At 43.3% G+C, this 16,821-nt stretch overlaps 1 protein-coding gene across 5 annotated transcripts in view; it reads right to left on the bottom strand.

The window, feature by feature from the left end:
- Positions 1 to 3,580: 3,580 nt before the first annotated feature.
- The window catches only part of TMTC4 (transmembrane O-mannosyltransferase targeting cadherins 4), a 69,850-nt gene continuing 56,609 nt past the window's right edge, over positions 3,581 to 16,821 (bottom strand). For all 5 annotated transcript variants that reach the window (XM_031934950.1, XM_023218014.2, XM_023218009.3 and 2 more), the window contains 4 exons: positions 13,778 to 13,892; positions 11,949 to 12,061; positions 6,139 to 6,208; positions 3,581 to 4,927 (listed from right to left, as the gene is read on the bottom strand). In XM_031934950.1, the coding sequence (XP_031790810.1) occupies positions 4,779 to 4,927; positions 6,139 to 6,208; positions 11,949 to 12,061; positions 13,778 to 13,892 (447 nt within the window). In that variant the 3' untranslated portion in view covers positions 3,581 to 4,778. The remainder of the gene's footprint in view (positions 4,928 to 6,138; positions 6,209 to 11,948; positions 12,062 to 13,777; positions 13,893 to 16,821) is intronic.

The raw sequence follows: 16,821 nt of genomic DNA, 5'->3' as shown, positions 1-16,821 counted from the left end.
ACCTTCACAACAACCTTGCAAATTAGACATTACCTGCTTTTTTTTTTTTTTAATTTTTTTTTTCCTTTTTTTTGAGACAGAGTCTTCCTCCGTCACCCAGGCTGGAGTGCAGTGGTGCGATCTTGGCTCACTGCAACCTCCGCCTACTGGGTTCAAGCAATTCTCCTGTCTCAGCCTCTTGAGTAACTGGAACTACAGGCGCATGCCACCAGGCCCGGCTAATTTTTGTGTTTTTACCATATTGGTCAGGCTGGTCTGGAACTCCTGACCTCAGGTGATCTACCCACTTTGGCCTCACAAAGTGCTGGGATTACAGGCATGAGCTACTGCACCGGACTTTGCTTTTTTTTTTTTTTAATATGAAGAAGTTGAGAGTCGGAGAGGTGGAACTTCCTGTAATATGACCACTGAATGCTGCAACTGGGGCTTAGCCAACTGTATGAATGTGCAGAGGTGCCTACATCTGTTCCCGTCTGGACCTCTTAATCTACAGGAGCCTTATTTCCTCTTTTGTACGGCCAAACTCCACCTGATTTGGGGCCCTATCTCGTTTCTTCTCAAGAACCTTCTCTCTCCAGTTTAAGGCCAGCCTCTCCCTCAGTGGCTTCTGTGCCGAATTTCATTTAGCGCCTCTCATTCCCCCACCACCTACCTCCGGCCCGTGACTAGTTGATTGACTCCTTATTACTCTTAACTATCCACATTTCTCCAGTCCCCCCTGCCACTTGGCTGCACAGAGCCACCTTCATTTCGACGCTGACACCTGGGATGGTCTCTTGGCTTCCCTGCTCATGTCCTCTTACCTTGTCTCCATTTCTCTTCCCACCAGCAGCCAAGTGACCTTGTCAAAACCTCGCTAACTTGGCTTATGTCACTGACCTGCTTTGGATTCTCCCCCAGTTTAAGGTAAGCACCACGTGGTCTGTGAACCCTGTATGAGCTGGCTCATCACCAAGGCCAGCCTTCTCAAGCACCCTCCCCGGCCTCCTCGGACTTCAGCTTTCCCACAGCAGGGCCTTTGCAGATGCTGTTGCTTCTGTGTGGTCCAGGTTTTCTCAACCCTGGGACTACTGATGTTTTAGGCAGGTGATTTTTGTGGGGGGTTGTCCTGTGCATATTCCATGTACAGCAGCAGCCTCTCTCTCCCCCATCACTTTCCAATCAGTTTTAACAATCAAAAATATCCCAGGCCTTGCCAAATGCCTCCCTGCCCCCAAGGGCAAGAAATTCCCTGGTTGAGAACAGCCAGCCTGGAGTGACCTTCCTCTTCTCTGCCTATCAATCTGCATCCAGAAGCCACCTTCCCAGGGCGCCCTTTCCTGACTCTCCAGGTTAGAGCAGGTCTCCCTCCTCAGCTACTATTCATGCGACTCTTTGATCATTGTTGTCTCTCATTGGACCGTCCACTGGCATCCTCTTCCACCCACTTTAGTATTCAGACAGCCTAAGAAAGTACCTGGTGCATAGCCCTTAGTATGTGTTGAGTGAATGGGGAATAAAGGTATCTGAGGCCACATCTGTGTACTCCCAACAGAGCCCCTCTTTCAAAAGTCCAGCCTATCACTTATGGAGGTTCTACTGGGCTCTCTAAGTTACGGCTATGAGGGATCTTCTTATCCCCACCGTACAGATTGGGAACTGGGGCCTGGGCAATGCTCAATGCCTTACCTATGATACTGCAGGGGGAGACACCAAGGTCCAAGTCTGGGTTTTCTCACCCCAAAGTCCAGGCAGGTTGGGTGTGAATATGGACATAGATGTCCAGTGCTTTGGTGGAGGGCTCAGTCTTCTGTTCCGATATTTTGTCAGTAATTTGAAATAAACTGTGAAGAATGGCCGGGCACAGTGGCTCATGCCTGTAATCCCAGCACTTTGTGAGACCAGGGCAGGCGGGTCACTTGAGCCCAGGAATTCAAGACCAGCCTGGGCAACGTGGCAAAACCCCGTCTCTACAAAAAACATAAAAATTATCCAGGCATGGTGGTGTGTGCCTGTAGTCCCAGCTACCCAGGAGGCTGAGGTGGGAGAATCACTTGAACCCGGGAGGCAGAGGTTGCAGTGAGCCAAGACCGCACCACTGCACTCCAGCCTGGGTGACAGAGCGAGACCCTGTCTCAAAAAAAAAAAAAAAAAAAAAAAAAAAAAAAAGAGAAAGAACATCTGTAAGCAATGTGACAGGATGAGAACCTCAAGGGGCCCTGTCAAGCCCTGTAGGCTACGCCTGACAGGATGAACTTGGGAGAGAAACAAATGTAAGCCTGCGTTTAAATTTTTAAAAATCCAAACAACAACAGGGAAGAAGTGCTGCATTTTCACATGTGCTACATATGTTAAACCACCCAACAAACCAACACCCAGCTCCAAGCCTCTTTCCAGGTTTGCTGATGTTTGCTATCGAGGAAGAGAAGGATGATGAGATTTCTCAAACTTCTGACTTCCCCATGTTTGTTTTGACACCTGCTTCCCAACTGTCATTAGCAAGAAAAACATTAAAATAGTAAAAGACTCTAAATAAGAGAAGAACTGCGAGGCGGCCTTCCACTTCAGTCTCATTGGAAAGGAAACCCAAGAAACAAAGAGGGTGGCTGCCTGAAGATGGAAAAAGAAGAAAAGGGAGCCAGTGTGGTCTGCTTCCAAAATCTGCACAGTTCAAAGACTTCCTGAAATATCAATCAAATAAATCACTGTTCTCTGGAAAGAAAACAGCTACGATGGAAATGCTGGCAGCTGGAGCAGTGAAAGCTCAGGGAATTTGTCAGTAGGCAGGGCTCCAGATTTGCACAACTTGATTTGGCACTCGTTTCAGAATCGGTAGGAAAAAAAAGAGGATCCCGAATGGGGTCTTGTAAGAAACGTCATTTTTTGATTACTCTCAATAGACAAGTACTGTTTCAAAAAAAGAAGTTTGCTTTAAAAAAAATCAACAAAGCATGTAGTGCATCTACTGCAGGACAAGTGAAGCACTATAGGAACATAAATAAGAGGAAGATGGTCTTAGGCACTAAAGAAAGCTGTAAATTATTACTGTTGTTTTGGGGCCATTTAAGAAATATTTGAAGGCCAGGTGCGGTGGCTCACGCCTGTAATCCCAGTACTTTGGGAAGACGAGGTGGATGGATCACTTGAGCTCATGAGTTCGAGACCAGCCTGGCCAACATGGTGAAACCCCATCTCTACTAAAAATACAAAAATTAGCCAGGGGTGTTGGTGCACGCCTGTAATCCCAGCTACTCGGGAAGCTGAGGCAGGAGAATTGCTTGAACCTGGGAGGCGGAGGCTGCAGTGAACTGAGATGGTGCCACTGCACTCCAGCCTGGGAGACCGAGTAAGACTCCATCTCAAAAAAAAAAAAAAAAAAAAAAAGAAATATTTTACACACAGCACTTTATTTCTTGATATATTTCAACCACCAAAGTTACAATTACTGACTTAAACACTACACAGATCTGCCCCCAAAAGGTGAGTCCAGAGAATCAAATTCCTCTCAGTGTGGATCTATTCGCTCTGTTCTCTGAACTTGGAAAACGCTGTAGTACAATTCTATGAAATGGTCCCCACGTCAAATAGAAGCCACATGAAAGATGATATGGTCACTTTGATTTCATTCTAAGGTAAAGGAGGATATAAAGTTCACTACTTGAAAATCATCGATTAAGAAAGCAATTTGACATTTTCATGCTAGTTTGTGTAATAATTTTACTGCATATGAAATTACAGAGATTGCATAAATCATTAGGTCAACAGCATACAGAGAAGAACAAAACAAAACATTGTTTGGATCAAATAACAGCAGGAACAACTCAATTCTTAAAAATACCACAAATTCCCCGAATGTGGCTCCATTTGAGAGAAAATTTTGCTTTTTCTGGATAATGTCTGTAGTTTCATTAAGCAAAATGGAAAACGGCTTTTCAGTTAAAAACACTAAAAAGCAACTTACACAGATGTGTTGCCCTCTTCACCTTGGATGTAACAAAAATAAAGATGTGAGGCTGCCTGCTTTTGCCTAAAGCATGGCCTGAACTTTCAACTGATAGTAATTGTTTTATGTAAAATATTACATTACATAACCTCCTATGTATTGAAATTGCATAAGTCAGAGCATCCAAAAACTACCGCAGAAGTCAATTTCTTCCTATGGGGAAAAGCATATAGATATAGATATACTACATGTTACAATTTCCATTCCTCATTCGATTTCCATTCCTCATTCCATTCCATTCCTCATTCCCTATTCAAAACATAAAAACACAAATAAATATTTCCTTACAAAGTTCACAGTATATTGTTTTAAAAAAAGAGATAAAAAAACAAGAATCTTAATTTGTTTGTCATTAAATAAAAATGCTAATATACAGATACATTCAATATTTATACAAATTGTAGGGGTCAGTCTATCCTTTCTTGGTCATAATTGAAGTTTAATAGTGCTAGTCCATACACGACAAGGCTCAGATCCAAATGAAAGTTCAATTCTACTAAAAGTTGCTCAAGATAATTTTTTATCTTTTTCTGTTTAATTAAAAAAGACAATTTTGGAATTTTAGAATTACATTTGAGTTGTCTGAAAAAATACAATTTCAATGAAAAATCATATCAAGCATTCAAGAGTATATTGCTGGTGCTATAATCTTTTTGCATGTCTTTGTTTTCATAGAAAAAAATCAATAAAATAACATGTCTAAGACTTTTAAATGGTTAAATGTAACCACATACTATAAATGATATGCCTCATGCACACACACACACTCAAACTCAAAACTATGAGGGAAAAAGGATCACACGTCTTTCTTTTGCATTAGTTCTAGCTTTCTTCTTAGCAGACCGTAGTTTTCCTTAGTTCCTGATGCCGTGGGGTCAAGCTGCAAGGAGATTTCATAGTGTTTCTTGGCCAAGTCTAGATGTCCCCAGCGATGATAAAGCACAGCTGAAATAGCAGGAGATAAATTTCACTCGGAATGCTTCTGAGTAACGTGCCGAATTCCTACCCTCTTGGACAAAGAAATATTACACATCCTATGCAAACAGCTTTCAAAAGTTAATTGTATGAAACAATATTGTTTGTACTGAAAACTTTATTTATTGTAATCACACTCCCTGATGATTATCCATTTACTGCCAGTTACTCCTAGGGCTCTTCATAGCACTAGACAGGATACATCTGCCTATGGTAACATTATTACATAAAGAAGTAAAAAGAAGAGTACATGCAATGTCTCAGTGCTGCCATGAAATTTCCAGGAAGCAAGGCTGGGTATGGGAGGTGGGGGTGATGGATGCTAGGCACTGTCTAGAGCCTTGACTATGCAGAAGTTCAGCTGTTTATTTTAAATAGATATTTCCCCACACCGTTTGGGGAAGTAAAAGCTTGTTTGGGGCCATTTGAAAATAAGGCCTCTAATATAAAAATGATAGTTACAATAAACCTAGTCATTAGGATGATTAGCCTCTGATCATGACAGTGATTTTGTTAGTAAAACTAACTTTCTATATGGCCAGAAGAGCACCTGTGGATGCTTGTTGGGTTTTGTGAAGAGAAGCTGCAGAGTTGGTAGAGAACAGCTTTGGTGCAAAAACATTTCTGTGGGCATTCTAAACATCAACATCCTATGCTCTAAACATCTTAACCATGGAGACATAAAAGGGTGCAAGAAATGAATTCTAGGGAATAAATGATTATAAATGCATTTTAGTCAAGGCATAAGAGGATATAAGAAAGCAGAAGACCAGGCTGGAAGGGGAAGTTCTACTCTGTAAGAAGGAAGGAAAACGAGGTAAGTTCAATGGCAAGCTTCCAAAGAACATACGATTCATTTACTAGGATAACTCCTCGTACCCATAGCCGCATTCTCTCGATCCGATCTCACCCTTCTCAGCTTACCATAAAGAAGGACAATCTGAGTTTCATCATGAGAAGGTGATAAACAGAGTGGGCAACTTTAGGGCTGTTCTGGTCATGCAATTAAGATTTGTAAGTGTGGCTATCACTTTGCTATCTTTAATGTAATAACAGAATCACATTGTAAAGCCAGGTTAGCTTTGAAAAAACTACTCTCCCAACATTAATTTTATAGACATGCACCCACTTCATTAAAGTTACAGAATTTCAACATGATTCAAGTTGAACATTTTTCTTACCCAAATTACCATGGTAACTTGCAGCATTTGGATTTGCTTTAATTGCCTTGAGGAATAAAGCTTCAGATTCCTAAAAAATGAGAAATATAAAAAGGAAGATATTTATTGTACACGAAGCAAAAGCAGTTCCCAGTTTTATCACCTATGGTTTTCAAACTTTTAACCACCTCCTTTTGTATCACTGCATTCCTCTAGAAACACTCAGAAGGCCCAGGGGGGCCACGCTCTGCCAAAGAGAGGCTGACAAGGGGCAGCGGGAGGGAGCGGTGGCCGCAGAGAGGGGATGAACATGTTCGTGAGTGCCACCACCTGCCTCCCTGCAGTGGTTGGACTTCGCAATGTTATGCAAGTCGCCCAGGTCAGGGGGTGTGATGAAGACAGGAGGCCCAGGGAACAGGAGAGGGCTGAGCTGTGGAGCACGCCCATGCCAATGCCATTTCCAGAGCTCCCAGGGTAGGAGTTGAGGCCCATTTCCTCCCCGCCAAGAACCTACAACACTCTGGGCAGCCCAGAAGCAGCCCCATCCATCTGGAAAGAATGAGCAGAAAAGAGGAAGGAATGGTCACCTGTCAACTACATTGTCACAGTACTGGACATGGCCATGACCAAATGCCCCTGATGGGTGTGAACTGATTCTTGTACAACCTTGCATTTCTTCCAAGTCATACTCACTTCCAACCTGGCCACTAAGAGGCAGGGCAAAGTGTCTTCCTACCCTGATCACTGCTGAAAACTGCTGGCTGGATGGCCCCTTCTACCATAATGCTGAGAAATAAAGACACCTAACCTGTTTTTACTGACATGTGCCCCGGGGGTGCTGTTCACTCCATCCACCTTCACATTCCTTAAGGGCAGCATGCTTTAATCAGTATCACGTGCTGGGCATGGTGGCTCCTGCCTGTAATTCCAACACTTTGGGAGGCCAAGGTAGGCAGATCACTTGAAGTCAGGAGTTCGAGACCAGCCTGGCCAACATGGTGAAAACCCGTCTCCACTAAAAATACAAAAATTAGCCGGGTGTGGTGGTGTGTGCCTGTAATCCCAGCTACTCGGGAGGCTGAGGCAGGAGAATTGCTCCAACCCAAGAGGTGGAGGTTGCAGTGAGCCGAAACTGCACCACTGCACTCCAGCCTGGGCAAGAGAGCAAGACACTGTCTTAAAAAAAAAACATCAGTATCACACACTGAGCTTAACCAACCAAATTTGTTGGTGTGGGGATAGTTTTAGTGCCTTGTACCTGGGTCATACATGAAGTTTTCCAGGTGGGCTTCCCACATCTGGGACTGTGCATTTTATAATGTGCAAGACTACCAGTTCCTTTGCCCTGTTATGGCCTGTGGTACCCCGATAAATTGGCTGGGAATGTGGGGGAACCATCTCCAAAACCACGACCTTTTGGACAGAGCTGGCAGAGAAATATTTATATTTTAGAAATGTCATCCAAGAGCGACTTCAGAAAGACATCAGGATAACATATGGGATGTCAGTTCAAAGTCAGTGTCTACATTCCAAGTTTCAGGGGCTGAAACTCCTTCCAAGAGGGTTAAGACTCTGGCCATATCAGGAAGGCTGCAGAAAAAAAGTCAAATGGGTTGTGTAGCTTTGCAGGGGTTTCTGAGTTGCTAGGCTGTTTCTGATGATTTTCAAACATTTCCATTTAAAACCTAAAACTTGAGACATGGGAAGGTCAGGGAACGAAATCTACTTAAAAATGCTTCCTTACCTGTAAATGAAGTAGTGTTAACGGGAGAGAAATGGCTTAGGGATAAAAAGTTAGGAGTTTTCTAGTGTTGCTAAATTCATTTATTTATTCAGCTAAGTTCTCAGATGCCTGTGGGGACGAACATCTTTCAGGACATTGAGGAGTCAGCAGTTTGGGGGACACACTGGTGCTGAAGACAGGGAAGGGCTCAGATCTGACACCTTGTTAGAGGGTTACTGCTCTCAGCAGGGCTGGGCCCAAACTCTGCAGGGTGAGGAGGAGGCCGGTATGAAGGAACAGGGATGAGGAAGAACAGGCAGAGAGCACTGGGCCAGGAAGGAAAAATGAGTCAAGATTTCCAAGCCAGGGCAACAGAAACATGACAGCATGTGGACAAAAGAAGGGGTGTCACGAGGAAGGGCTGGTTTGAGAGGAGGTGCGGGTGGGCCGGCCTGGCTCTATGCAAGTCATGGGGGCAGCCCCTGGGCCTGTACCTGGGCCTGGGAGTGGGGTTGGATGGGCCTCTTTAGAACGCAGCATCTGTGAGTATTCAAAGCCCATGAAATGTTCATCTATTAAATCAGGGCTTCTAATGGCCTCATTCAGGAAAGCAGTGAACTGTTTATAAATTGATCTTCTGTGGAGGTCTCTGGATGTGTAAAGACCCAGGCAATGAGCCGATTTATGCCAATGAACCAAGAATCTCACATTTAGAGTTGGGGATATTTTTTTCCCAACAGAAAGGGGAAAAATAATTTATTATTTTCTGAAGCATATTAGACAAAATGTAATTAACAAAGGCGCAGGGCTTGAGAAAGTCTTGCAAATTGTGTCCCTAGGTAGGAACAAGCGCTAGTCTCTATGTCTAGGCGAGGAAGCCTGGGTGGGTGGAGGCCATTTCAGCCACAGCAGCCACCCAAGAATACTCTGGGGCACAGGGGCCACTGTGCCTCCGCTAGAACAGGAAGGGTAACATGGGTGATCTGACGTGAAGCTGAAACCGTGACTCACACAGCAAGAGAGTTATTCTCTATTCTCCCTCCTTCCTTCTGATTGCATCGGGCTGAAGTCTGCACTTGGTGGTGGTGTGTGGGCCCCACCCTCTAACACACCTGCCAATCTCTCCTTGAAGCTAAGAGAGCTCAGAGCCTTGGCCAGCAATAGCATCTAGCTGGGATTTAGTATGATTATTTAACTTTCAGTTACCCTATATTTATAGTAATGATGCGTTGTTTCTCCTTTAAATATATTCGTGTTAAAAATCTATTTAAATAAAAATGTCAGGTAAATAAGGTAACATCTAGATGTGGCAAAAAACAAAAAAATCATAAAGGTGTGACATAAATGTCTGGAGCTTAGGAAACTGACTTTATCAACATAATCTGCACTTAAGCTACAGGGCCATTGGAATTAGCACTACAAAAAGAGAAATCAGTACGAGAAGCAATGATTTAAGCACTGAAAAACACTACTCTTCTATTTTTGCTTTACCACATTAGCTTGAAATTGGAAATTAAATAGCAAGAAGTAACATAAATTTTAATACATTTTTTTTTTTGAGACGGAGTCTCGCTCTGTCGCCCAGGTTGGAGTGCAGTGGCGCGATCTCTGCTCACCGCAAACTCCGCCTCCCAGGTTCACGCCATTCTCCTGCCTCAGCCCCCCAAGTAGCTGGGACTACAGGCGCCTATTTTAATACATTTAATGATCCCTAGAGATCCAGTGAATGGTTGAATGCTCACTATACATACATACATACATATATATATATGCATATACACATTAACCATTTGATAGTTGCAAATTATGTTGTTGTGCATTTTTTTGTATCACCTTGTCAAGAGGTTGGGCAGATCACTATCTCCATTTTATAGATGAACAAACTGAGGCCCAGAGAGGCCGACTGCTGTTAGGTTTTTAAAAGGGCTGCTTAGATAGGATACAAAGGTGCTTAGAGCCACGCAGATATAACGAGAACACTCCCTCTGCCTATCAACACCTCAAAATGGCTTCTGGAAGCTTGAACATTTCAGGGTCAAATGAGAGATGCATGCGATCATTTTACAATTACTTAACTGGGTGCTTTGTAACTACCTGAAAGCAGTGGAGATACAGAACTGGGACTGAAGGCTTGGCTCCAACCTCAAGAAGCCTCCAGGCTCTCTGAGGAGATTTACCAAGTGCATGATAAATAAAACACATGCGCTTGGGTAAAAAGTGAGTTGTCGGGCAGCAGACACCTGCCCTGCCATCAAGATAGCTGGGCTGAAGGGTCTGTTCACCCAGCCCTGCAACTCACCATCATATCCCCTCTTCTCTGGAACATTCCGCCCAGTGCTCTGCAAGGAAACCGACCCTTTCACTCCATCCTGAAACAAGCAGTGCCAGGAATGCAGCTGACCATTAGCAACCGGTATCATTTTTGCATTACAAGTGGAAAACCTAAACAGTTGTTTAAAATTCAAACCCTTAATAAAAAAAATACATGGAATGCTTGCTTGGTGGCTGATGCCAGGGCTCAGGAAGTCACATCATGTTCCCCCGACTTGGTAGCTCCTGAAGGTCTCACCGTGAGTTCTGTGTGTCAGATTTCACCTTCTGTTTCCTTACGTTAGGCCCAGCGCCTTGGCCTTGATAATTAAAATGCAAAATGTGTAGAGAAAGAGGAAGCTGATTTCTTCATTCTGCTTTACAGAGTATTTTCTAGTTTATTTGGGGGTGGGGGAAAGAACAACGTGAACTGGAAGCCAAACGAACTCTGGGTTCTGTCCCCTTAATAGAAATTCCAGCAGTTTACAGACTGTGTAATGATAGAAACATCAATACGATTATATAAGCCAAGTCTTCAAGAAGACTCGCTATAGCTGGGTCACTGGAGGAGAACTGAGACCTGGGACCTGTCCCAGGCTGACAGATGGCTGGAAAGGTCATTAGAAGGGAAACCTGTAAACCTCACCTCCTTCCCCTGCTACACAAGTAGATTCATAAAAAATAAAACTAAACCCTCTTCAAAAAGCTATTTCTGGAGCAAAACCTAGAAATTTTAAAAATGTATAATGAAGCTATTCAACTCCCCAACATTATAAAACTAGAGAAATGCATGAAATTATCTTACCATTGTTAGAGAAAATTATACTAATAATGACATGTATTAAACACAAAAAGAGAAGTGAATAACACTGGACCGATGTTAGCTAGTTGCTGCCTTTAGGTCTTATACATAGGCTGAGTGATCAAAATAAGATATAGCCCCTGATTCTGAAATAAAGTATTTCTCTTAAGAAATGACTAAGGCACTACTTCTGTGATATGTGTGTTCAACACCCAGGATGCTAAGTAAAAATGTAATTCCCTGACCTGACCTAATCCACGAAGCCAATCCCTTGTAGGGAGAATCTGGGCAGCTCTGCTTTAACAAGCTCCCTCAGTGATTCTGATAGACAAAATTACAGTTCACAACCAGGCCCCTTCAACACACAGGGGGTTCTGCACAGCCTATTCCTGCTCCACCCTGGCTGCCAACTGGAGCAAAGATTTAGTATCTTGTGGTTTTTGTTGGTCAGAAAAGTCTGGGCCTTGCTGTGGCCTATATAACTCAGATAAAGAAAAACCTGGAAGCAGCAAGAACCAGTCATGCACCCTCCATGGGTCGCTTAGTCTTTTGTGCAGAAGATGGAACCTGCAGATAAAACCTAGAGCTCCAGCCCATGTGCAAGTGACAGAGTCAAACCCCATTGTGCCAGGGCGGGACCGGGGCACCTCCGGGGATGCACTGTGGCTGCCCAGAGTCCTCCTCTCACACCAGCCTGCCCGGCCTCTGAGGCCAACCATTCCACAGTTCCCTGCCTGCTCCTGCTCCTTCCTTGGGCTTCCTCTCTCCACGTGTGAACAACGGTGGTTAATTCTGATGAGAAAGGACACTGGGTTTGGCCCCCTCACTGCTGTCTTTGAAGCAACTTGTCCAGGAAACAAACTGGCCAAGCCACATTGGTGCACCGCTGCCACTGTTTTGGCCTCATTCCTAATTTAACTGGGCAGAAGTAACACTTACGGCTTCTGTCAGATGCTGGCATTAACTGCAAGAACTCACAGCCTGCGGTTTACGCACCTTGTATTTCTGGGATTTCCCCAGCACGTTTGCCAATGAGAACATGAGAGAGTGATCATTAGGTATTAATTCCAGTGCCTCTCTTCCAACTGCTTCAGCTTGGGCTAAATTACCTGGGAGTAAAAAATGGGAAAATAAAAGACACATTAATGTTGTACTCGCATTTTAGCCTCTAACTAACAGGGTTTATGTGCACAGCACATGACAATTATGAATAAACTACTGAGGAAAATCTGTGTAGATCATGTAATACATACCCACATACAAATACACACACGACCTTATCAGTGGCAAAGCCACTGCAATTCAGCACATTTCTGATACAACATATAAACAGCTTTTGATTAACTTCTGTAAAACCATCTGAAACCTAGTTTTAATTTTTCCTCAGATACCAGTTATACCCAAACAAATCTGCAAAATAAGAGGATGACAGTAACACTTTCATAACTGAGAATTTATCACATTGAAGTATACATTCTGTATTTTCCCTAGAAACAAGCATGTATCTGCTCTGTACCATGCAGATGATCAAATTAACTCCATCATTAACATATTTTTATTGACACATAACTACATATTGATGGGGTGCATGTGATATTTTGATACATGCATACAACGTGTAGTGATCAAATCAGGGTAGTTAAGACAACCATCACCTCAAATATTGATCATTTCTTTACGTTAGGAACATTTCAAATCTTCTAGCTTTTTTGAAATATATCATAAAGTGTTAACTACAGTCACCCTACTGTGCAATGGAACACTAGAACTGACTCCTTCTATCTGTGTTTGTACCCATTAACCAACCTATCTTTGTCCCTGCCCCCTTCCCAGACCCTAGTAACTACTGTTCTGCTCTCTAGCTCCACAAGGTCCATTTTTTCAGATCCTCCATGCGTGAGAGCATGTGATATTTGCCTTTCTGTGCCTAACACCATCATTTCTTAAAAGACGTTTGGAGTTTTAAAGTGAAGAAGGCAGAGTAACTCCTAATCAATTGAATCTGGTCTGCTCGGGGATAGGAAACCAGATCTTCAGGTCAATTAGCATCATGTAAAAAGTAAGAATCCACGGCTCTGAGTGTAGACTGAGGGGGCTCGTTTCAGTGAAGTCCCTTAACTTGGGGCATGGACCTAGCACTATCCATGTCATTAGCCCCAAGGCCATTCTTGCTCACTTCTGGCTGCTCCCAGCGCCCTAAAAGATGGCCAATGGCAGATAACAGGCTTCAGAAGAAACAAGATACTGTCATAGCTCTCCCCCATTACTCAACACCAGTTCTAGATGAAGTGTGACTTTCCCAGAATTCACATTCCGGTATGCCTAAAGAAATTCCATTTTCTTTCTTCTCTCTCTTTTTTTTTTTTCTTGAGATGGAGTTTTGCTCTTGTTGCCCAGGCTAGAGTGCAGTGGTGCTATCTTGGCTCACTGCAACCTCCACCTCCCGGGTTCAAGCAATTCTCCTGCCTCAGCCTCCCGAGTAGCTGGGATTACAGGTATGTGCCACCATACCCAGCTAATTTTATATTTTTAGTAGAGATGGGGTTTCTCCATGTTGGTCAGGCTGGTCTCGAACTCCCGACCTCAGGTGATCTGCCTGCCTCGGCCTCCCAAAATGCTGGGATTACAGGTGTGAGCAACCGCGCCCAGCCTGGAAATTCCATTTTCTAGAAGAATAGACATTCTTGTAATAGAAAATATTTAACTTCATATTTTTTTTAAAACTCAGGAGGAAAAAAGGCACAATAATCTCTATTTCCTAAGTCTTCAGTGGCACTTTACTGTGGAGCCATTTCCTGAGATTTGTTCCATCCACCTCTCTGTACCTGTATTGTCGAGGAGTATAATCATGTTGTTCCAGGCTAGGCTGTGCTCTGGTTTCAGCACGGTGGCGTTTCTCCACGCGTTCAAAGCATCCACGTGGCGATTGAGATCTGCATACTGAAAATAAAATACACCAAAAAATTAGTATTCCAAGTTTCCTGCTTCCTCGTTCCAAGACATTATGAAAAAAAAGAAAAAGCCCAACAAACAAAAATAAAAAACCAACCTAACTTTAATTTATGTAGCTTCTAGTTTTTCGTATCAACTCACTGAATCCTCAAAACAATACCAATGAAGTAAATACTATTGTTATCCCCATTTTACAGATGAAGCAACTAAGGCACGAGGAAATGAACTTTCCCAAAGTTATAGACTAGAAATGGTAAAGCAGGAATAAGAACAAGGTCCAAACCTGTAATGTCCCATTTCCTGTTATTTAGTGATTTTAGGAATCAAATCATATTTCAGACTGCTGAAATACTGAAGCAAGCCTCATCATTAGTCTTTTTCACTAAAGACTTCATAAGTTCATTGTTGATAAAGTATTACTTAGAATAGTAAACAAAATATTTCTCATGATCAAAAACCATGTGTCTAGTTCACCTTCTGAAGGGTGGTCTCGGGGCCTCTTCCTGCCTATGTCTAACGTAAATACAAAAACAGGAGCATATCAGACATACTTTGTAAACTCCTTGGAAAAGCCTCCTATGGTAAGGTAAAACCTCTTGGCACTTTCGAGTTTGCTTCATTTAGGAAGGAGAAAAATACCTGTTGCTTTCTTATTTTTTATAATTTCAACTTTTATTATTATTATTATTTTTGAGAGAGAGTCTCTCACTGTTGCCCGGGCTAGAGTGCAATGGTGTGATCTCGGCTCACTGCAACCTCCACCTCCCGAATTCACGTGATTCTCCTGCCTCAGCCTTCCGAGTAGCTGGGATTACAGGTGCACACCACCATGCCTGGCAATTTTTTTCTATTTTGAGTAGGGATGGGGTTTCACTATGTCGACCAGACTGGTCTTGAACTCATGACCTTGTGATCCACCAGCTTCAGCCTCCCAAAGTGCTGAGATTACAGGCAGGAGCTACAGCGCAAGGCCTATGTATGTATGTATGTGTTTAGAAACAGAGTCTTGCTCTGTCGCCCAGGCTGGAGTGCAGTGGCATGATCTTGGCTCACTGCAACCTCTGCCTCCCAAGTTTCAATAATTCTCGTGCCTCAGCCTCCTGAGCAGCTGGGATCACAGACATGTGTCACCACACCTGGCTGATTTTTGTATTTTCAGTAGAGATGGGGTTTCATGATGTTGCCCAGGCTGGTCTCAAATTCCTGGCCTACCTTGGCCTCCTACAGTGCTGGGATTACAGGCATGAGTCACCACGCTCGGCCTTCAACTTTTATTTTAGATTCAGAATGTGCATGTGCAGTTTTGTTGCATGGGTAAATTGTGTGATGCTGAGGTTTGGAATATGAATGATCCTGTCATCCAGGTAGTGCGCACAGTATCCAACAGTTAGTGTTTCAACCCTTGTTTGCCTCCCCGCGTCCCCACTCTAGTAGTCTCAAGTGTCTGTGGTTGCCATCTTTATGTATTAGTGCTCACTTATGAGAACATGCGGCATTTGGTTTTCTGTTCCTGCATTTATTTCCTTAGAATAGTGGCCTCCAGTGGCATCCATGTTGCTGCAAAGGACATGATTCTTTTTGTATGGTTGTGTCGTATTCCATGGTGTATATGTACCACATTTTCTTTTTCCAGTCTATAGTGGATGGGCACCTAGATTGATTCTGTGTCTTTGCTATTGTGAATAGTGTTGTGATGAACATACATGAATGCATGTTTTTGGTTTTTTTTTTGAGATACAGTCTTGCTCTGTCACCCAGGCTGGAGTGCAATGGCACGATCTTGGCTCACTGCAACCTCCACCTCCCCGATTCAAGCAATTCTCTGTCTCAGCCTCCCAAGTAGCTGGGATTACAGGCACCCGCCACCATGCCCAGCTAATTTTTGTATTTTCAGTAGAGATGGGCTTTCACCGTCTTGGCCAGGCTGGTCTTGAACTCCTGACTTCGAGATCCACCTGCCTCAGGCTCCCAAAGTGCTGGGATTACAAGCGTGAGCCACCGCACCCGGCTGCATGTGTCTTTTTGGTGGAATGATTTCTTTTGGGCATATAACCAATCATGAGATTACTGGGTCGAATGGCAGTTCTAAGTTCTTTGAGAAATCTCTAAACTGCTTTTCATAATGGCTGAAGTAATTTAGATACAGTGTCCAAGCATTCCTTTTTCTCCCACAGCCTTGCCAGTGACCGTTGTTTTTTCACTTTTTGATAATAGCCATTCTGACTGGTGTGAGATGGTATCTCAACTGTGGTTTTGATTTGCATTTTTCTAATGATTAGTGATGATGAACATTTTCTCATGTTTGTTGGCTGCTTGCATGTCTTCTTTTGAGAAGTGTCTGTTCATGCCTTTTGCCCACTTTTTAATGGGGTTGTTTTTTGCTTGTTGATTTGTTACTTATAGATCTGGATATTGGATGCATAGTTTATGAATATTTTTTCCTACTCTGTAGGTCGTCTGTTTACTCTCTTGATAGTTTCTGCTGCTGTGCAGAAACCCTTTGGTTTAATTAGGTCAATTTTCGTTTTTGTGGCAATTGTTTTTGAGGACTTAGTCACCAATTTTTTTCCCAGGGCTGATGTCTAGAATACTGTTTCCTAGGTTTTCTTCCAGGATTTTTTTTTTTTTTTTTTAAAGACAGGGTCTTATTCTGTCATCCAGGCGGGAGTGCAGTGGTGTGATGTGGTGCAACTAGTGGCTCACTACGGCCTTGACCTCCTGGGATCAAGTGATCCTCCCACCTCAGTCTCCCAGGTAGCTGGGACTACAGGCACATACCACCATGCCAAGATAATTTTTTTGGATTTTTTGTAGAGATGAAGTTTTGCCACGTTGCCCAGGCTGGTTTCAAACTCCTGGGCTCAAGCCATTCGCCTACCTTGGCTCCCAAAGTGCTAGGATTATAGCTGTGAGCCAC

Source organism: Piliocolobus tephrosceles, chromosome X, assembly GCF_002776525.5.
Source record: "Piliocolobus tephrosceles isolate RC106 chromosome X, ASM277652v3, whole genome shotgun sequence".
In the NCBI taxonomy this organism is placed as follows: domain Eukaryota; kingdom Metazoa; phylum Chordata; class Mammalia; order Primates; family Cercopithecidae; genus Piliocolobus; species Piliocolobus tephrosceles.
Note: the sequence above shows the minus strand (reverse complement) of the source record. Positions and strands in the feature narration are given on the sequence as shown.